The sequence below is a fragment of the Manacus candei genome, unplaced genomic scaffold (genome assembly GCF_025592945.1).
Source record: "Manacus candei isolate 608988 ecotype Guabito, Panama unplaced genomic scaffold, ASM2559294v1 h1tg000015l, whole genome shotgun sequence".
Classification (NCBI taxonomy): domain Eukaryota; kingdom Metazoa; phylum Chordata; class Aves; order Passeriformes; family Pipridae; genus Manacus; species Manacus candei.
This window is the reverse complement of record NW_026138063.1, coordinates 18,469,362-18,492,264: the sequence shown is the minus strand read 5'-3', so window position 1 is coordinate 18,492,264 and position 22,903 is coordinate 18,469,362. Positions and strand designations below refer to the sequence as shown.

The window sequence follows — 22,903 nt, the reverse complement described above, 5'->3', positions numbered from 1 at the left end:
TGCACCTGTAATTGCCTAATAGCCCTCAGAGTTTAGTTACTGACCCCAGGGGAGGCAGGTTACCTTGGTAGAAATGGGAGGAGAGCTGGGTTCCTGATGGTGGTTTTGTTTTGCTGACCAGGGCTTTTTTTTTTTTTCCCATTTTAAAAACAGTCTTCAAAAAATGAATGCCAAAATGCCTTGGCCCATTTAATTAATTGTAAGATTTTATAGAAGAGAATCATGAGTAAGTTCAAGAGCTCTATAAAAACAAGGATTTCATTATCTTTTCTTGGTCTGGTTACAGGCTAGTAATCCACAGCAGATTACTGGGATATGATTGCCCCATATATATATATATATATATGTATGTATACGTATGCAAGTAACTTAATGTAGCATATTCCTGTGGCTACTCTCTCTATCCACCCATGGAGAATATATTTTACTGAACTGATTGGAATGGAATGCTTTAGGTTTTAATTTTACTTTTTTGAAGAAAAACTCTACATATTCATGTAACTTTCTCAGAGGCTTCTGTAAACAAAGAATTATGTTCAGGGCCACTGCCAGAAATAAGATATGTCAGAGGTCTGTAACCCATTCAATAGAGGATCAGTCAATGGCCCAAGGGTACTTCCTTGCAAGGGAAAGGGTAAAATAACTGAGGTCAAGGCCTCAAACGCAGCTTTAGTTTTAATCATGTTGTTGATTTAGAGCATAACATGCCTTTTTTTTTTTCCTTTGCAATTGTCAAAAAAAATTTTGCTTTTCTTGACATGTCTATAATGACCCCCATGTCTGTTCATTGCACTACTCCATGCTGAGCTCATGGGCAGGGATGTACACCATCACTGAGATGCAAATATATAGGCTTTACATGTAAATAGATTAGTTTCCCTCATGCTACTCTACAAACATGTGGAAAGAGTGAGGGGCAGGGAAAGTGAAAATGTCTTTTTGGTAAGGAAATCTTTCAGTAAAATCCATACACTTGGAAGCAAATTAAACCATTGGGGTAAAAAGTTTCGATACGATGATTTCTTATATTTGGGAGCTAAAAGAGAAAGAGAGCACAGAATCAGCAAAAGAAGGGAGAAGACCCAAGTTTTCAATCCTCACTGGACATTTTGAGACAGTTGTTTCATTAAAAAAAAAGATGCAAAGGTTCTTATTACATTTTGCAATAAAACTAAATAATTTGTAAAACATCTTTGTGCATATGAAATGGAATCTCTTTTTCCACCACGACACATTCTATCAATACCTGACTGACTGAATCCAGGCACCAGATGAAAGATCCAGTTGGCTGCCTTCCTCACCCAGATACGAAAGGACACAGTGAACTTGCTTTTAAATTACAGTACAAAAAAAGTGCTATTGGCAGGGTTTTGGGGACCAGGGCTGTATGATACCATTCTGCTGGCATCACTGGACTCTCTCCCAATTCAAGAAGAGTTTGCTTCAAAATCTTCTTCAAATAGCTCAATCAAAGTCTTAAGAAAATTTCTAGATGAGCCAGTTCTTCTGTGGCTCCTGTGAACTGCATACATGTGTAATTTGGACAGTTAGGAGTGCCAGGAAGCCTGTGTGTCCCAAACTAAGCACTGCACTGCAAAGAGGTGACAGGTGAGGCCATCACACGCACACAGAATACACAGCTCGTGCCCCTACATGTTTGACCATCACACAGCAACATCCTTTACACAACACCCACGCTCAGTCTCTGGCTTAGAGCTCTCTTCACACAAACTGCCCCTCCCCATTTCTGCTGCTCCTGACACCTTTCACCGCCTCCCTCTTTGGTCACAAGTGTCCAACATGAGCCCACTGACCCAAATTGCAGCCCACAAGGAGAGCAACACGGGTAGTAAGTCAGCAGTAAGGTCATGAGAGGTGAAACCCTGGCCCAAAGGATGCTGTGAAAACTGTAGGATTTCTGTTAAAGTGATGTCAGGTCTCAGGCAAGGTCCAGATGAGGGAGCGGGGGTGGGACACTATTCCCAGACAATCCCAGCTGTGCAAATGAAACAATATGATGACCCTGTTCAGGCACAGCACCCATGGATACTACCTGGTCTCCAAAGAGAAATGACTGATATCGTTAACAAGGTCAAACTGACTGCAGCATCCTTCCCACATCGCAAACTCTTTCAGCACACCACACAGTCCAGGACATGAACTAGGAACAGTAACAAGCTTTAAGGTACTCGTGGGAGTTATGCAGCACAAACAAACTTTGGGAGTGCATTCCTGTGAAGTCTGCTGAAGAGAATTAATCCCTTTGGGGCAAACGCCAAGGATTTTTGATTTGGAGAATTATTACTCTGAATTCTGTATTCATATCTTGTGAATATGTTGTGAATAAACTCTACATTAAACAAATATACAATGATTAGAAATAGTCCATTTCAGGTTTGTACAGCAACTACTTTATTATTTTCAAATGCAAATGTTTGCATTGTTTGCTATTTTACAATTTTACAAACTAGGTATAAAAGACCATAAATAAATGACATAAGTTATGTGTACCTAAAATTCATGGAGGGGGAAAAAAATTACAAATTAAAACAAAATAGAAAAATCTATATATCTAACCCAGAGATCATTCAAATGCATGAACCAAGAAATGCTGTTAGATTTTTTCAGTATGAACTAAATTATAATATGCCTCATACATTCTAATTTTAACCACAGTCCTTGCATATTCCAACATACTTGCAGTGATACAAAAAAATAAATGCACTCTCTTTTTATTTGTCTGATTAGTATTTCAGATTTTTTTTTCTTTTCTGGTTATGAAAATGTCACATAAAAGAAAAATACTGCTTTTTAAGTCCTGTTCACTGGTTACTCACCAGCTTTTTGTATTTTATACATATATATTTTTAATACATAAGATCCATCACAAAATTAGCACAGCAAGAAAAACCCGGACAAACATCAACCAGTGGTGTGTGAGCAGGACAATTTCTTAACACACAGAGGCTTCTCGTGCGAGACAGGCCAGCAGTGACCTCTCCTCTCCCAAGGGGCAGCAGTGCCGTGGCACTCGCCTTCCACTTGTCCCAGCTCCATCTGGAGCAGCCTGTGGCTGCCCATCCCAGCACAGCTGGCACCTCCTGGTGCCCTGCCCGTGCCCAGCCAACAGCATCACTGCCTTTGCTTCCCTCCCACAGCCCTGCCACTCCCCCTCTGCCAGAGTAGGCAGAATTACTGCTCCATGATCTCCGAGGGTCAGCAAGGAGGAGGAAGCAGAAGCGACTTCAGGACACCACAGCTCCAGTCAAGGCTGCACATCCAGACTGCCCAACGTCTGCCAGAGCCAGCCCCTGTCCCACCTGGGCTGCACTGGTGGCCCCCAGCAGCCAGGGAGCAAGTGGGGAGTGTCACCTGCCCTGCTCCAAGTACTCTGGCAGCCCCACATTCCCTGGGTGCTTCCCCTCAGCTCCACTCCAACTACCTTACGCTACACTAAGGTGGATTCTCCAAACACAGAAAGCTTTCCTCGGTAGGAACCAGTAAGTTGCAGCACTGTTCCTCGGGCCATGGAAGAAAGAGCACCTTCTACTGCACTTCACCTGCTCTTCATTACCTGCACAAGGAACAAGACACACTTCACAACTGCCTGGCTAACTACAGTAACTTTACTGGCATTATTTGTTCCTTATCTGTGCTGGGAACCAGGGAAGTGTTCTGATTATTACATTACAAGATTTCACAGCTTGCACACAGAGCAAGGTGCTTCTGTGAATGGAAGAATTGCATATATTTGTTCGCATTCAACAAGTCTTTAAAATCCTATTTTTGCAGATAAAAAAGGCTACTTAAGAATTCAGTTCAGGATTACCAGTGGACGGAAATGCAGGTGTTGCCTCCATTACCTTGCCACTTGCAAACTGGTTGGTCTTGGTCATGAACAGGGCACTAGTACGAATAAACAACACTTAACAAAAACCTTTAGCACCCTTTAGATCCCGCAATCCGTAAATCCAAAACTAACTTGAAATTGCTCCTGTTTCAGGCTGCAGAACTACTCATTAGCGTGGCAGCTAAAAAATACACTTACAGATACAGAAATTCAAACGTTTTTTAATGTGTGTGTTCTTGCTACCATTTCAGACACAAGCTATTGGGCCTACTCTCATAAGACAGGGGACTCCTGCGCTTCCAGAGGTGTTCTCGGCACATTCACAGGCAGTTCTACACACGAGGTGCCTCGCAGGCAAACACACGCACACAACCACACATACGCACCTTTCAGAGGAGACAATAATCCATTATCCACTCAAGGGAAAAAAAATATATTTATATCACTGCAATGGCACCTTCAGTGTAAAATGTCACCTCAGCAATGTACATAGGCAGCTCACAGGAACTGGGTTCTTTGCTGTGGCACCTGGCCTGGTGTCCTTGGTAAGATGTGTAGTGCTCCATCACCTGCATCTGTCCGAGACGGAGCGGTAACAGCCAGGGAGACGAGGAGAGGAAACAACAAAATATATAAATAAAACTGAAGGTAGGAAGAGAAGGCAGAAGGGGAGGAAAAAAAAAAAATCCAGAAGTCTGCAGGGCTTTGACACAGTACATTCCTCAAGTGACAACTGGGTGCTGAGTCTTAAAGAGTCAGTTATCGCTCAGTGGAGAAAAACAACAGAGTGGGTGGCCCAGAAAAAAAAAAATAGAGAAAGTAAAAGTCACACTCTCTTCAGGGACCGATGACTGCTCAGCATGTGTTTTCCAGAATCAGTGCTATGGAAGACGCAACTGTGGATCCAGAAGGCTTCATGTCTAGTCTATGTTCCTCCATGGTCAATACGATCAACAGGACAGGCTATGGGGCCGTGAAAGCAAAATCCATTTCCCTGCACAAAAGAGAACACAAATGTATTAAACCACATGTGCCAAGACAGACACACAGACCTGCCCGAATCCCTACTCCTGGATCTCCCGGAGAAGCCCTGCTGTGTGTAGCCAGTCCCTCCTCAGCTTCCCTCACACTATTTCAAAGTCTTGCTTCCATGGCATATCTTATATACAGACATATAACCTATCTATCTATCTATATTTACATGTGCCACCTCTTTTTTTTTTCATCTGCTCTCTTCTAGCTGAAATTACATTCCAGTGGATTCCCTTCATTGGCCAGATTTTATCACAGGGAACACAACCATCAGTGGCAGTGCTGAAAAACCAGCATCTGAGCTGCCTTCACAGTTTTCATTCTATAGGGACACAGTTTTCCATTTTGTGTGGAAAATATTGCACTGTTTTGAATTACCACTACTAGACTCCAAGACAGCAATTTTACAAACTGGCCAGAAAATTGGGTGTATTTTGTTTTTAGATAAAAAGATGATCTCAACGGAATGCAACAGATTTACAGTGAGGAAACTTGAAATATCTCTGTACTTAAGATGCAAAAGATTTTTTCCTGCTGAAAGTACAAATGTCAGGTCTTTAAAATGAGTAACTACTTCTTATGTTGCCTGGCAAAATGACATTAAAACATGCTGGTTTAAGTAGCTTTTTTTAAAGAAATCTTAAATTTCTTGAAATGGAAAAGCTTTTATAAGTAATATCGCAGAACACTTTACACTGAGCTGTCATGACTTGACAGGATCCAAATTTAGCATTCCATATTTTGAACATGTTGTTCTCTGAGAAAGTTGGGAATGCAGGAGAGTTAGTGGTCAAAATCATCAAGTTATTGTTAAAAGTGACAAAAAGTGATGTGAGTGACAATACAGTAAGTGTGACTTGTCCAACTGAGTGAACTGTTTTGGCTTTAGAATAAACTCAATTATTAAAAAAGTCTGACATATAAAGCCCCTAAATCATTTCTGAATTTGCTGTCAGGGGCAGACCAAGACCAAAATATTATAGACTAAAGAACCAGTCTTAGCACCATCAAACTATAAATTTCACCTTCTTGACATTGTGCCTGGTACAGCTGAAATGAAATGTCTATTCTAAAGGACACGTCATAAAAATCCTTCTCCTGTTCAGCACAGTATAAGTGGGCCCGTCCTGTCTCTTTTCTAAGGTCATCTCATCACTTTCTTCCTCAAAAGGACTTTAAAAGGAATCTAATTCATATAGTCTGTTCAGAAAGAGTAATAGAAGCTTTAATATAAATAAAATTCAAACCTAAATGTGTTCAGAGCTTTCCTGGATAAAGCTTTATGCTGTGCGACCTACAGAGGACAACCACATTCCCATAGCAGTCTCCTCCACCTAACAACCCAGGGGATCCTTTCACTCACTCAATCTCCCATCTGTTCCTTAGAGGAGGTGAAGGGCAGCTTTTCCAGCAAGTCATGCTCCATTTTTTTGGCCATACTTGCAGAGGGGCATCAGGCCTCAGCTATGCAGCCTGTACCTGGCACTCACACTCACAGTTGCCTCGATAATCCAGCCCACAGTGCTGGTTACAAGAGTGAATTTGGTTCCCACAGATCAGACTGGATCACTGTGCCTGAACTGTAACATTGCTGCATAGCACAGAGCTGTCACCCTGCCTGACACCTGAACTGCAAAACCAGGAAGGCTGCATGCACAGTCCCATTTCCTTCTGCTTCCCCTCCCATAAAACCACTGACACTGCAACTGAAACTGGTCTTGCTAAAACATAAATATTGGTTCTACTTCTGCTCACGAGAGGGCAGGAAAAGTCCTTGGTTCTCAGTGCATTTATGAGTATCCGTAATTTACAAGGTTATTGTTACCTCCTATGGGATCCACACATGTGAGTTTTTCCATCCAAAACACAACTGCATCTCTACTGCTCTCAGTGCAAAGTGGAGTGAAGCTCTCAGCACTGAGCTGAGCCCTAAGACACACTCCTACACCTTGTCTGCACATCCTGACATGCAACATCTTGAGAGCAAGACCAGATTTTGAAAGAGTGCAATTTTCACTGTCATCAAATAGAGCAAACAATGGAAAACACTCAGCAATTAGTCTGGGAAACCAGCACAGGTTCTTACAAACAAGTTGGGAACCCCAAATAATACATACCACAGCATTTTTTACTTTCCCCCAACAGTGTCGAAATCCTAGTTTAAGAAATAAAGCACCATGAACATGTACCTTCCGTGAGGCAAAGGGAATGGCTTCTTGAAAGAGAAAAGAAGTCTGAAAGCTCCACAGCCACGATTGTCACAGCTGACTACTGGCAAGATGTTCACAAAATGTCTTTCAATTGTAGGCTTCAGCACGGCACAACAACAGCCAATAATCTCCCCAGAAGTCTAGTTTTGCCCAGTAATCCACAAGGTGGGTCACTTCATGTCTCAAGCCCATAAATGGGCAGATCACTAATTGGCAGGCACTGATTAGCCAAACAATATTCTCACTGAGGTTTCTGCAAGTTATTAGTGATGCATCAAGTCTGCAAAATATATCCTAGGGCAGATTCTTCATTCCAGTGAAAGATGCACATCGGTGGTTTCACCCACGAATAAAACACTATGGTTGTAATCCTACGGGTCACAGGGAGAAGGAAAGTAATGCTGTTGTTTTTTTTCAAGCACAGTATCTGGCAGCAAACATAGCATCAAAACTTGAATGTGACTTTATATTTATATAGATACATGTATTTTACATATCGTTGATCAACAGAGAAGTATGTTCCAAGAAACAATTTGTTCCAGGTCTGATCTAAAATGACGGCTCGTCATTTCTGGAGGACCCCCCCCCCAACACACACGCTCGGCTTCCGCAATCTGTACATCAAGCAATGCTGCAGATCTTTATTTCGACGGGCGAGGAGACGAAGTAAAAAAAGTGCAGTTCTTCAATTAAAGTGCATGGATGAGGTAAACTAATTTCAAGAGTTTTGAGTTTATTCAGTACTGGCTCAGACGGGAACCATCCTGCCGTGCATCTGTTGCATTTGGGTGCGCATCGCTTGGACACTGCTCAGGATCTTGTTCTGGTGCGCGATGGCCGTGATCCCGATCCTCGCCAGGTCACTGTGGAAAGCAAGAGAAGAAGCGAGGGGCTGAGAACCATGGATCAGATGCTGGCGCAGAGAAAAATATTATGAGTCAACCACAAGCAACATTAGCAAAAGCAAGGCAGATGTACAGAAATGTTTAATTAAATAAGTGGAGGCATTTTAAAGTTATCCTCCATCCAAATGAAAGGCATTCCATTCCTTTAATGAGTGTAATGATATGCAGCACAAAGCAAAAGAGGCTGATTAAATCCAGATTTACCAGTTTTTTGTTATATCGCTGAGTACTTACTCCTGGTTCATATGCACCACAGCCTCTAGGGTGGTATAGCCAGCAGCTGTGAAGTTATCCTTGTATCGCTCCATTTTCATGGCTTGGAGCCAGTCACCGACAGAAACAACCGCTGAGAACTCAGGGGAGCTGGGATCCAGCAGGGCTGTGCTAGGTCTGGATGCCAAACAGTGAAAGGACAGAGAAATGGTGTCAGCTGGATCATGAACCACAAACCAAAGTTTGGTCTCTGCAACAATTATCCTCAATGATGAGGGAAAGCAAGGGCGAGACGCTGTGCCCAACGAAACTGGTGGCTCTGCACATCAATGCAAGAAACTGAACAAAATGCAAAGGAATAGGCCAATTTTTGCTAAGAAAGAATCTGACCTTAGGTTTTTATTTTTGGTTTGAGACCTAATTTGAACCACAATGCTGCTTACAACTTCTACCTCAGATGCAACCAAGTTCACAGAAAATGCTTTTACTTCCACAAACAAAGAAGATGGCAATGCTGGAAGGCGTTCAGTCTGCTGGGTCTGTATCTCACGGGCAGCAATGCCAGACCTTGCCAATCCTGCATGTGTCAGACCTCAGCTCAGCAGCTATAGAAACACTACTGAAGTATGTGCAAAGGAACTGGGAGCTCACACCCTGCCAGACTGGTTTGGAGGGTAAAACTCAGGGTGGGTTCAGATAAATCCTATTTCTAGCCAGGTCTGCTCAGAGCACTCAATCAAACTCAGGACAGCAGGGAGTTAATCCCCTCTTTAATCAATCCATTCCTGACTGTAGTGTGTGCCAGGAGTGGCGGGAATCACGCGAGCTTTGATCTTTCTCTCTTTGCACTGTGGAATGTGCTTCTCATTTTCCCTTGCACAGATTTGCCAATAATTATTTTTACAAAATTTGCTTCTCTTATTAATATTGCATTTATTATTTCATGTATAGCATAAGCCCCTGTTTCATTAAACCACTATAAATTACTACTATCTATCTAATCAAAACAATTATCATTTAGCAATTTATCTGAAAATGCACATCAAAGATTAGGTGTGCAATAGCATGGTTACATCTTGCCTGAGGCACTGAGTACACACTGTATACTCGGTACAACTCGGTACAACTCTTTTACTGCACTATCTAACACAAGACCAATCATGGCAACCTATTTATATATAATTATGCTGCATGTATAAAATCATATATTAATAATGTTATATGCATACTTGAAATTCATATTCCAAAGATGAGAAATGTATTTATAAACAGCCATGAACATGAAATGACCTTGAATAGGCTATTAACTTACATACACACACACAGAATGACCTTGAACTGACTATTAACTATTGAAAAATCTACATATTTTCAAAGAGCACCTCTAAATTGGAAAGAAAGCAAAATGGAGGAGTTCATACTGTGGTTCTCAAATCAAATTATCACAGCAGATCATACTGTGATTCTCACCATGTAAATTATTTAAGCATCAAAGGAAGGATACATTTTTGCTAGGCTACCATTACAATTGGGGCAATTTGGAAGACGTGGTGATAGTGGCCTCACAAGGTTAATAATCCCTCTTCAGATAACATACATTGTAAGCAAGACTCACAAAGGGACCTACAAGTTTAAAAAAGGAACTAGCTTTTTTTACAGTGTTGTTCTATTGAAGGCTGAGACAGAATCGCTGTTACTCCTTCGCTGATTCAAGAAGCTTAATTTTGTATTGTCTAATGGATATTTTTGTACCTTCCCTTCTACTGAAAAATATATTCCCATTATCTTCCTCTTGTTTCTTTTCTTTTATGCTTTTTTTCCATATTTGCTGTAAGCAAATTTACCTGACAAAGACATTTTAAAAAAGCAGACCAAACCTGGTGTAAATTAGTAAAGCTCCTATTACTTCAGCAGTATTTCATCAGCTTAAACAAACTGCTGATCTGTCCCAACAAAGATATTTTGGTTTTACCCTACTACTCTGGGAGTTTCCTTCCTGCTGTGCTTCTTTTGCACGTACCAGGTATACCATGCTTAGCAAACAAAACAAATGTAATGCGGGATCGGTGGAGACATGAAACTGGCTTTCCACAAAATTAAATTCAAATTCACATAAAAATTAATCCACACCTTCCCAATGCCCGCAAGGCGTTGGCTGTAATGCCGTAATGCTCATTTGCAAATCCTACACAAATCTAGGGTTTATAAAACTTGATGATGTGCTTTTCCTCAGAAAACCACATCACTCCTGTTAGCTACACTGCATGGGGATGACCCTACCCCATTCAAGCCCTTTCACCACGGGGGCAGATGGGAAAGACGCAGCAAACTCTGCCTTCCAACAGAGCTTGAATGCGTCAGAGCTTTTTCAGGACGTGCTTAAGGCTGTGCTATAAACTTGCTCAGCGTTGGTGTGATACAGCAACAGCTCTGCTCGTTCCATTTTCCTCCTCGCAGGGCTGGGCGAGCCTGGGGTGCCCCGGGGGTCCAGCAATGTGCCAGCACGAGCCCTGTGCTCGCTCGCACAGGGCAGTGGCTGCTGTGCAGCCTCGCTCTGCAGAGCCACAGCGCACACCTCACACCCAGGACTCGCAGCTTTGCCTGTCACCTCCACTGTGCTCCCTCGTCCATCACCATTACTAAAGCACAGCTGACCTGGAGCTCTCACTGCCCGTCCTCTTCAGGCTGTTGGGGTTGCGGATGAGTTTGTCCAGCATGTTGACGATCTGTCCAAATTTAGGCCTGTCACTGCGCTCCTTCTGCCAGCAGTCCAGCATCAGCTGATGGAGAGCAATGGGGCAGTCCATCGGGGGTGGCAGCCGGTACCCTTCCTCAATGGCTTTAATAACCTATAAATGGCACAATTAGGAAGACATTAGAGAACATCAGACACTGCTCACAAATACCAGCTGAGTATCATTTATCCTAGGGCAATCCGAACTATGGTAACAAATCCACAATTAAGTGAAACAACATGGAAAATTTCACTCAGACTCAGGCAGTTGGTGGTCTCAGAACTGTCATTTCTCCTCAGCAATTCAAAACTAAAAGGGTTCAGCATCCAAAGCAGATATCAGATACAGGAGGGCAATGTGTCACAAAAGAGCACATTGGATATAGGGATGACAGAATAGCCCTGGTTAGAATTAAGCAACTATTGTTGGACAGAGGGCTGGAGAAGCAACAGCTCTACAGGAAATCTTAACTATCTGTCAGTTTTGGGTGCAATATGTTGAAGATTATGTTTTCCCCATAATTTTTAAGGTACAGCAGACCGCCCCCTCCCCCTTGTCCCCCTGGCTAGTTCATCTCTATGAGTAATACAGGCCTTGCAGAGAACCTGTTCCCTCACCACTATATGCTCTGAGCCAAGAAATGCAGAGATGGGAACCCTTTTGTGCAGCTTTACAGAAGTCCAACATAGCTTAAGCATGTATTTCATATTTAACAGAATCCAGAGAAACTCACAAACTGAAGTCACTTCAAACCCTCCAAAATGGGCTCCAAAGCTCAGTATTCTGATGTCTTCTTAGCTCCCTCAGGAGAGCGGGATTCAGTTCTGACATGACAGGGACACGACCCAAGAGCCTCCAGATCTGAATTAATCGATATAACACTGCTGGCAGGACTCACCATGAGACCAGAGACCAGGAGTGAACTGAGACTGGGTTGCACTAAATTCCCTCATTTAGTGCTTGTCCAATTAGTGGCTAAAATCCACTGGGAGGACAGCGTGAGGAATATGCTTGTATTATTAGCAGCCATTCAGTGACCACAAACAAAGTGGCTCTCACTACTCCAGAAAGTATGAAGATCCTTTTGATCTCTCTTGCTTCAACAGATACTGAGTATACTTTGAAATCCACTTCTGCTTTTTGTGAAAAGTACTGATTTTGCCATCATTAAGGAGAAAAAAAAAGGCATATCTATGACATGTACATGTAAAGAGTGTGCAAGGACCATAATACTGGCTTTCCCTGTCCTGTTCAAGCCAGCTTTTCAACCTGGTCTAGCAGCACACATTAGTAGTGTACACCAGCCTAACATAAACAGCTCTAATAAAAACAGCTCTGTGTTTGTTGCAGTGAGCTCCACTGTGCTGTGCAGACATGCTTGATATAACCGAGACACATCTGGTGTTTTATTTTCTTGCTAAGTCTTGATGACTTCCTGTTAGCAAAGGAAGGCAAGATTGGGTGCCAGAAGAGACATTTCACATCAGAAGGAAATTAAAATTATATCCCCTGTTTAGATTAAATGCCATCCGCATCTAGACACTCTTTGAAAATGTTCAGCTCTACATAAGAAAGCAGATGACTTGTAAAATGACTTAACCACTCCCAGGACCATATATTCAGATTACCATTTTCTTCTTCCTTTATACCCTTGTAAATCCCCTGGGAAAAGAATTACGGATAATCTAGGCTTCATTTTCACTGGGATTTTTTTATTTTCATTTAATAAAAATTCCATTAGCAAAAGCTCTTATTAGCATTATTATTAAATACTCTTCTGGAATAGCAGCCATTGTGCATGCTCCCTCTTGGAATACACTGAAGTAGTCCAGATGGTACAGTTAAACAGGACATGCATAATTTAAGAATGGTCATTTCCAAAAGCTGCTTTTTAATGTCCTCAGGGGGCAGCTATACCATTGTCACAAGGATGCTCTGACTGGTAATCAGAACTGGATTTCATACATGTTGATTTAGATATCCTACAAGAAATAAAATCACCTGAAAGAGTGACAAGCATAGCAGAGCTTCAAGAATTAACTAGCAATAGGAAGCCCAATTAAATTCAAATATTTTTTTTCTTGAAGACATTTAATAAACTCAAGATTTAATATGAACATTCAAATCTCCCCTCTCCTGACAGTATTACAATCTGACAGATTAAATATATTAGTTTCCCTTTCCTCCATTTTTCTTTCTTACATTAATTGTTTGGGGTTTTTTAATTAAAAAACCAAAACAAATAAAGCTGATACACAAGTTACAGACCTAACTTGAAAACTCCCTATTCCCTGATCAGAGACCAGGCTTCGAGTACTCAAGGAATTTTAGTTCCAGAGAAGCTCCCTGAGAAAACAGGGGTTCTACCACCCGTAATATCCTTTTAAAAACCTGGAATAAACATCTTATAATCATATAGCAACTGACAGGGAAACACATCAGTAGATGTCTAAGGACAGAGGTAAAGGTGAGGTGAGAGGAAAGAGAGAGAAAAGGAATAGGAAGCTCAGAAGGAGACTCACATCTTGATTGGACATATCCCAGTAAGGTCTTTCTCCGTAGGACATCACTTCCCACATGACGATGCCATAGCTCCACACGTCACTAGCTGATGTGAATTTACGGTAGGCAATTGCCTCTGGTGCAGTCCACCTGATGGGGATCTTGCCACCCTGTCACAAATAAAAGAAACCACAGGCTAGTGAGTCACTGACCCAGTAATGTGCATGGCTGACACTGTTCTACACATTAAAAATACAAAATGCTTTTCATACACGACTCCAGAATCCTTCTTAAAAAGGCATCCGCTTTCTCTCTTGCTTGCCATAAAACTGTCAGATCCAACCAGGAGGCAATGCTGCCCATCTGTTTTCTTTAGTCACAAGAAGGCGAACCAGTAAATTGTTAAATGAATTTTTATCAGCCCTCCAAGAGATCTCTGCTTAGGGCTATGCTGAAGCCTGAGAACAAGCCAGGGGTTTTACAAAGTATATATTAGAGATTTAGTTGACAAAACAAACAAGTACACGCTGTTAATTACTATTTCCTTGCTTGCCTGTCTGACCTGTTTGGCCTGTTTCAGAAAAATGGGATTATAAACGTTTTGCTTTTCAAAAAGGTAAAATAAAGAGAGGAAAAACTGGAAAGATTTATGAATACGGTGGTGTTTCCCATGGGCAATATCCCAATTCCTACCAGAGATGTGAGATGGCAAGCAAGCCTCTGGGCTCTCCCAGACCCTGGGGGAGGAGTTCAACACCAGACCATGGTACAAAGCTGCTTTTGATACCTGTTGGAGAGAGTTGCCTCTTCTTACAATACTTCTTTCTAAATAAATAAAAAAACTTGGGCATCTGATATGGACCACTGAGGTCCTGCACTGTTTAAAAAGGAACTCACTCCATCCTGTTTATCTGATTTTGCCTTAGCTGAGTGATCCCAGGCCAGAGATTTCTCCTTTTGTTTATGCTAATACGTAAGGTGTTTTTAATTGAGCTTTTGGTTTCCTGCAGTTCCATCTGGGGAATGACTTAAGCTGAACAAAGGTTTTCGGGTTTTTTCATTTGCTTTTATGCTTTTTTGATTAAGTTTGTTTTGGTAGTTTTCTCCCCAACAGCCTTTCAGATAGTTTTTATCCATAACTGAGTGCAGCATATGCATACTTAATGGTATATTGTTCTAGTATATCTCTCAAGTGTTTTATATGGACTTGTTCCAAAGCCAAGGGAAATCAAAAGGGGTCCTTCTCCTAGCTTCTTTGGCTTTTGCAACAGATCCTTTGTGAATCAGGTTGTAGCAATATGTGCCTTGTGAGGCTATAGGATGCTCTCACTTTAATACTACTAACAAGAGCAGAACACACCATTCTCTCATAAAAGGCTGCTTTAAAAATTGCATTCTACTGCACTGTCTCTGGTTATGCAAAAGCTTTATTCCTCCTTTCAGACATAGATGCATGGACATTATTTATACGTGGTTGTTGTTCTAAAAATTGTCAATAAGCTCTTTATATTTAGCTGCTTGAGCACAGTGGAGTTAATTCAAATTTTCCTGATCCTTCATTACTGATACCAAATGAAGACAATGACTATAAAGCAAATGTCATTGATTCTCTTTAATTTACTCTTGAGAGCAAACATAATGTTGTATGTCCACTTGCTAAATTTAAAGGGAAGCTTTTTAGTCATTTCTCTCTTGCCCTTGTGTACTTGTCTAAACTCTAATTTCCCCAAATCTAGCTTTCAGATATCTGCTTCTTCCACTTGTCACCCTTATGAGTGAGAAAAAGCAAGGCTGGCCAGCATTTAATACTACATGAGTCTATCCTTCCCCATAATGAACTGTGAATCCATTAAAGGACGAGTGTTGGGATTAAACGGCAAGATCTGAGTGCTGCAAACAAACTCTGCACTGGAGAGAACAGATGGAGAATGGCAGATATTTAAAAATGAAGAAAATAAGCAATTAAAAAAGGAGACCTTATAAACTCTGACTTTTTTTTCTTTGCGTGCATGTTGATATCAGAGGTGTTGGTACAAAGACTGGTAATGACTGGGACATTGTTTTGTGGCCAGAACTACTTGCATTAGCCCTATTCCACATGCAGCATATTAAAATGGATTTAGCAAAATGAGTTAACAGTGGGATGCTGAAATACAGATAAAATGGGAAAGAAACAAAAAATGGGAAAGAAACAAAAAATGGGAAAGAAACAAAAAATGGGAATGCAGGCCTCATACTATTCCCAGTACAAATTATTTAGGTCAAATTTATGACTGGCTTCATGATGGGCAAGAGTGAATTTATATTTTTTTTTTTTTGGTGACACGTCCTCACTTGCTGTATCAAACCTCAAGTAGGACTGGCCACTTGAAAACCATTAGGCACATCTGTAGATATCTGAAGGAACAGAAATCCAAGCTCTAATTTCCAGCATCAGATTCCTGTCATGCACTCTACCACGCTGAAGGAACCAGAGGTATACAGGGGTCACATCCTTGGAGAAGAAATACTGATGTGGCCACTGCTGTAGCAATAACACTACATCAATTTATACCAGCTATGGAGTCTGGGCCAATGTTTACTTTTAGGTTGTGCTATAAGTTTTCACTTGTGACTGAGATTATTTTAAAACAAACCACTGTCACCTCCCGCACAGTCACAAAACCAACACATAGGCAAGACAACCCACTGGACATTTTCTTTGCCTCCTTACCCGTGTGGTATAAGCTGCTTCAGGGTCATCTTCCAGGACCCGGGACATGCCAAAATCAGACACTTTGCAGACCAAGTTGCTGTTGACCAGGATGTTGCGAGCAGCGAGATCCCGATGCACATAACTCATGTCAGAGAGATACTTCATTCCTGAGCCAATGCCACGAAGCATCCCCACCAACTGGATGACCGTAAATCTGCCATCATTCTTCTGCATATGGGGAAAGGAAGAAAATCACAGAGCATTAAGCTAAAAGCTGCATTATTGCCATTGCTGAAACTGGCAAAGAGCATAGCTCTGGATTCCCATCTTCTCTCAATAAAATGCAATGTTATTTCCTCACTCTCCTGACGAGTGTCTATAATTCACCAGTAAAGCAAAAACCCAGAGCTTCTGTCACAGTTTCCAGTGATGCAGTATCCAGTTTGCAATGCATCTGGTTTTAATGAGCCTACAGCACTGCGATGCTTTCAAAAATGGAGCAAATCAAAAGCGGCCCCATTAAATATGCTGCTATTTTAAAAACTGCATTTATACTATATTCTCCCCCTTTATATTTATTCTGGTTTTCGATAGAAGCAACACCAGAAAACAGAATTTCCCAAGTACAGACATAATTTTTTTAAAACTGCTGAATTTTCAGTATCTTTCTGGGGGAGGAAAAAAAAAAAAAGAACACCAAAAAATGTTTCCCAGTATAAAATCTCCTTAGCTTTTGAAGAAATCACTTACCCTGAGGAAGGCATCCAAGGAGCCATTCTCCATGTACTCAGTTATGATCATTACCGGTTTACCTAAAGTTCGCAGAAAGAAAAACACAATTCCTTGATGAACACCGATGTTAATGGGATAAAAATGGGTTGCACATGATTTTACTGCCAAGACACCTGGCTTACACAATCTAATTTAATTTGAAAAGCACCAAGCTTATGCCTCAGCTGTGGGGAGCAAGAGAAGAAATATTATAGGACAGAAACATTTAAAAGGCCCATCTGGAAGGTTAACCCTTTGACTGACTCATTGACAAGGTCTTTAACTAAAGTGGCTCCTGTTCTCTAAGGAATATATGAATTGACAATTGAGAGCTAAAAACCAAAGATCTGTTCAAACCTGACAAAAGTCTTTAGCGTAATTAAATTGCTTGTACACTAGAAAAATGGAATTTGTGAATGCTTTGGTCTCTCTGCCTCTTTTGAAAGATCAATGCTTTAAATGAGTTAGAAGCTGTCATGAGCTAGAAGGTATTCCAAGACAACTGGATTCAGGAATGAAAAATACAGGCTGTTCCTCTCAACTTTCTCTGTCCCAAATTTGTATTCCGTGTCTCTTGTTATTTATAAATGAGTCAAAGCCATTTGCCTCCTGAAGTCAACCCCAGGCTAAATGATTCAATGCACTGTGTCACATGTGGGGCACAGTGCTAGGCAGCACTCAGCTCCCCATGCTGCAACAGGAGCCAGGCTGGGCAACCTGAGGAGAAATGTCATGTCACTGACACAGGGATGCTTTCTAGGCACTCTCCTGCCCCAAACAGCAGCAAATACATAAATAATGCTTAATGTTGTCTTTAAGTTTTATAAAGGTCATACAATGCTGAAACTGAAAACACTTAGGTACATCCAAGTGGCACTAGTTGTTCCTTGGAGTTAAATCATGCTGGATATTTGGAATACAGATACTTGTGGAAATAGGTCCAATAACATCTCAAAAGTGAGCAATGGGACAAGTACAGAGGTGACTTATCACATGTCGAACAGCAGAAGCCTGGTCCCAAGATGAGCACTGTTAAGCTCACCTGAAGTCAGGGGAGTGCCTGACAATCAGTGCTGTCTGACATGGCATCCCTTCCTCCCACTTATGCTTTACCTACAGGTATTATAGAGTTTCTTCCTAAATAAAAGATGGTGTCTCAGAGAAGCTCAGCTTTTACTTCCTGGAGCAGCTCTGAATAAGGAAACATTGGGGAAAGAAGGCTTCAGTGGTCATGTCACCTAGACTGTAGATAGCTCCACTCTGTCTTGGCATGAGAGATATCAGAATAACTCAATTCTTCTTTGCTTCTGTCACAAGCAAGTATTTGCTCCCAAAAAGCCATCTCTCAAAATTACCCTACCATGAAATGTTGCAGTATTTAAAGTTCCCCTAGTAATTTCTACCTCAGTGTATCTTTCACCAAGATGCTTTTCTCTTCATTTGTCAGAGATTTCTGTTTTTGAAGTAACCTTTTTTTAATTAGAAAACAATATGCTACAAGGATTGTCTGTACTGAAAATTTTACATTTCACTTAGGCCAAGATCTATGTGCAATGCATCATTTATTTTACTCATCAGTACTTATTTCACCTTTTTAGTCCCAACCTATCCTTTGCAGGCCTTTTACTATTCCTGCTTTTACTTCCTTCTGATATCCAAACTCTTACTGCTTTGGTCCCATGCAAGCTGTCAATGAAATGCCAGCCTGGCAATGGAGCCCTTTGTGATTTGCATGAACGCTGCAGAGAAGCAATGGTATTGCACAAAGCAAACTGCTCCAGATGAAGGGCTTAGTGACCTTGGCTGAGTACATTCTTAAGTAAAAGGAGGTGATAAAACAATATTCTCCCTCTAATTCACCTTTGCAAGCATTCTTTGGTAGAAAGAGGAAGACCTCCAAGCAAATCTGCATATGGCAGTGTTTCATTTATCCTTTGCAACTGTGACACCAACCCTTCCACTGAACAAATACAGCTAAATGAGTTTTAATTAACCTTCCTCAATCAAAAGATACTATGTCAACGCAGAAGGGAAGAAAGGGAGACTCTTTCAGTGCATTAACATGTAATTTCATTACTCGGGCACTTCTTTAGCAGGGGAGGGGGATAGAGAGCAGAGGGAGAAGTTACCATCAGTGAGTCAATTATTAAAGTACTTGACTAGCAGCCAATAATTTATTCATGGTTTTTTTGCTGCCTCTCTCAACCCCCATCCATACCACTATTTATCTCACATTTTAATTTTCAGTTTATTAAATGCATTCATTTATCACAGCATTCAGAAAACCTAGGGAGAAATTGAGACAAATGCCTCCTTAAGTAGCCCTGTTTACCTGCCAGCCCAGCTCTGAGGTAACGGAGCCGGCTCGCTCGCTCACCGTGAGCCAGGGAATGGAGCGTTCCCGGGTCAGGCCACCACCTCCTCGGTGAAAATTCCAAATCATTTTAATTCACTGACAACTGCATTATGCAAATGCACACGGTCATTTATAACTGCTAGAGCTGTAGCAGCTCAGGGGGTTCCAGCCTTGGTGGGATTTCAACATAAAGATTCCTCTGTTGCCTTTTTTTTTTTTTTACAGGGGTGCTAAGAAAAATCACTGTCTGTAGCAAACACAGTGGCCTGATCACAACCTCCCTCCCCTTTCCTACAACAACAACACAGAGAGAGACTCAGCCCTTCCACATTTAAACAGAGTACTGTCTTTTAATTTTAGGTTTGAGGGAGGGACAAAATTAGTCCAAACTGCTATTTGCCTTGAAAAGCAAACTGCCACACACTGTATGAGCCATTTTCAACAACTGAGAGGAGGCAGAGTAGGAGAGAGCAACACAAAGAAGCAAGGTTAAGATTTCCAGAAACACAAATGGCAGAGTAAATATCCAGCTCTCACTGACATTCAAGAGAGACAGGGTTTTACAGTGGTATTGATGGCTTTGACAACTCTCTCTGAGAAATACTTTGTGCTTCTAGCAATACTTTTTAACTTTTCATCCATCTCTAATTTCAATTCCTCACGCTATTAATAGCCTGCATTCACATTCACCATGTACACCATCAGATGAAGAAGGTAAGCTTCACAAATTCCACTCTGACAGCAGCTCACAAGATCACTGTCTGCTTTCTTTGTACCCTAAGCATGAGCCCCGACATCCAAAGGGTCTTTTAGGATTAGCAATCAGTGCCAGGCTTTGCCAACATGCTACCTAGGGCAGTCAGAGCAGGGACAATAACTACATCATCACAGTGGCACCTTATCAAGTCAGACCCAAGCACGGCTGTCTCACAGGTGTATTTTCAGTTCTAGCCCAGACAGCACCTAGTAAGTGCTGTCACTCTCTAAGGCAGAGTTCATGGCACAGTGAGTGCTAACAGACTTAAAAAAACCCCAAACCAAACAAACAAAAAGATCGGCCAGGTAAATTCTGCAGAGTGAAATCATCACACCTGTATATCAGAGAACACAAATAAGCAGGTTTCCCACTAAAATAGCCCACTTCATTTCAAAGGCTTGCTCCTTACATCTGTGCTTTGTACCTTAAACATACGACTGTGAGGTTTGTTTTGGTATTTTTCCCCCAACCATTTTGAATTCTTTGCTCACCATCTGCTTTTGCCTATCCTGTAACAATCAGCTCAGTCTAGCAAAGATGTAAAAGATGCCTGCTTGGCATAGCAAGAAGGGGGGGAAAAAAGCCAACCTCTGCAGTATTAATTCCCCCTACAAAATCCTGTACAAGCTGCCTACAGATAGAGTATCAGTTGAAACCGTAAACCCATTTATAGCTGACAACAAGATTAATGACTTGTCCTGCACTGATTTCCTCCTATTAGCTATCAGTGGATCTGTTCCATCTGTCATTTTATGGGAAAGAGGGTAAAAAAAAAAAAAAAAAAATCCAGCACAGACAACACAGACTTAATTTCTCAGTGACTTCCAAATTGGACTTGTGATGAAAATGACCTACTCACATTTAGTAACTACGCCTTCCAAGTGGATGATATTGGGGTGGTCAAATTGTCCCATGATACTGGCCTCACTCAGGAAGTCTCTCCTTTGTTTATCAGTGTAACCAGCTTTTAGAGTCTTGATAGCAACACAGATCTCTCTTTTTCCTGGTACTTTGAGACGTCCACTGCACACTTCACCAAACTCCCCTTAAGGAAAAAGGCATAATCATGAACAAGAAGCATGCACTTGTGTTGTCAAACTGTTATGTCAGTGCATTTGGGGGAACTGTCATACAAAAATTACAGGATCACATTTCCTAAAAGCAAATTTAAAAGTATATTTACAGAAAAAAATTGTAAAAGTGCTGGCACTTACCCACACCAATAACTTTTTCAATCTTTATGCAGGAGGCATCGATTTCTTTGGCAAATTCCCTCACAGCTTGGTTTGGATCCTCATATGTAAAAGGATCCACATATGTTCTAACACCTGCAAGGCAGAAATGTTTTATTTGAAGTCACTGATCTACATGCTGCTGAACACAGAACATATGAGACTGAAGCCTTAATGATATACAACAGCAAAGAGAGTGTACAATAAAAATGTACTGTAAGCCAGGAATGACTGATGAAGGCAGGAAGGACTTAATGTATTTTTCCCCCCAGTGCAATATTTTAAAATGTAAACATTTAATAGTTCCCAATATTGATGTAAGGAATCAGGTTTTTGCCAATTAATGAGCTTCACAAATCACTGCCATCACTAACAGGCCAATCACCTGTCTATGGATTTGTGAGACTAAAACACATCCCATTTTTCCTGTGGAAGCCAGGAAATTCTGAGCTCAGGTCCTGGGCTTGGTACCTGGATGACTGAGATGGAAGTAACAATAGGATTGATTCGGTGCTGGGAAAAAGGCAGCAAAGTTCACATTCTCTTTCCTGCAGTATTGCCTCTGGCCCATTCAAAAACTTTTTTAGCAGAGTATTGTGGGGAGAAATCCTGCCTAAATATCAGGCCAAGAACAGGTATCTTTCAGTACCAAGGAACAACGAAAAAATTTGATAAACCTTTCTCCTGTCTGCACTCTCAAAATGTTTTAGCCAGATACTTCTATTTTCCCCATTATTAAAGTAGTTTGGAAGCAGGATGTTCACAAGAGATGAAACAAGAAACATATTCATCTCAAGAGGAATGTGATCCCTTATTTCCCAAGCATCAGAATGTGGGACGTGTTTTATGACAAATCAAAAACCCCAAGCACCACGGCCCTTTACCTTGGTTCAAATGTTTCTCCTCATCTGCCTCTTGCTTAGCCTTGCTGTACTTACTGCGCCTGTCAGAACAAAGCAGAGCATTAGAGTTCAAAATAAGTATCTCACCCTGAGACAAGCTTAGTTGTCCTGACTTGCTGAGACTTGAGCTGCTGGCACCTGCCACAGCCCGTGACACAACACACAACACACACCAGAGGTGCAGGAGGATCCTCTCCTCACACTCCTCTAAGTGTTACAGGCACCAACAGAGCATCAAGGGAAGCACAAACCTACTTGAATCTTCACATTTAAAGAAGGAAAAGAATATGTGCATTTCGGCTGCTTTTTCTTCAAATGTGCATTTGCAACTGAGGAGCCAAATTTGCTTTTTAGCCCTGCCACATCAGGATTTAAACGCTACAACAGAGGTGCTTGACTGATTTTCAAACGTAATTAAGCAAATGCCAATATCAGTATACTTATTTAACTGCAAACTTAAACTGGAAACAAGTCTCCACACAGAAATTGGAATCCCAGCAAAAAGAAATCCCCACCAACCCTGACCATCAACAATGCAGATCCCAAGGATTTTTTTTCATTCTTTTAATCACTGTATAATTAAAGGGGCTGACGAGCTCCTGATGGCAGAGCTCCTCTACCAACCCTCTGAGTCAGAGACAATAATGTAGTATAGTATGTTAATTCTATGGATTACTACTTCAACATTTACACTCATGATATTGTATCTAGTTATGAATTTAATTAGTTCAGCCTTAAACTTC

General features: G+C 41.3%; 1 protein-coding gene across 1 annotated transcript in view; it reads right to left on the bottom strand.

Annotated features, from left to right (window-relative positions):
• Positions 1 to 2,187: 2,187 nt before the first annotated feature.
• EPHA4 (EPH receptor A4) overlaps positions 2,188 to 22,903 on the bottom strand; it is a 106,719-nt gene continuing 86,003 nt past the window's right edge. The window contains exons 9-18 of the mRNA XM_051781422.1: positions 22,143 to 22,201; positions 21,241 to 21,354; positions 20,886 to 21,071; positions 16,893 to 16,954; positions 16,161 to 16,370; positions 13,468 to 13,617; positions 10,866 to 11,059; positions 8,232 to 8,387; positions 7,072 to 7,955; positions 2,188 to 4,844 (exon numbers count right to left, since the gene is read on the bottom strand). Coding sequence (XP_051637382.1) covers positions 7,841 to 7,955; positions 8,232 to 8,387; positions 10,866 to 11,059; positions 13,468 to 13,617; positions 16,161 to 16,370; positions 16,893 to 16,954; positions 20,886 to 21,071; positions 21,241 to 21,354; positions 22,143 to 22,201 — 1,246 coding nt within the window. The 3' untranslated portion in view covers positions 2,188 to 4,844; positions 7,072 to 7,840. The remainder of the gene's footprint in view (positions 4,845 to 7,071; positions 7,956 to 8,231; positions 8,388 to 10,865; positions 11,060 to 13,467; positions 13,618 to 16,160; positions 16,371 to 16,892; positions 16,955 to 20,885; positions 21,072 to 21,240; positions 21,355 to 22,142; positions 22,202 to 22,903) is intronic.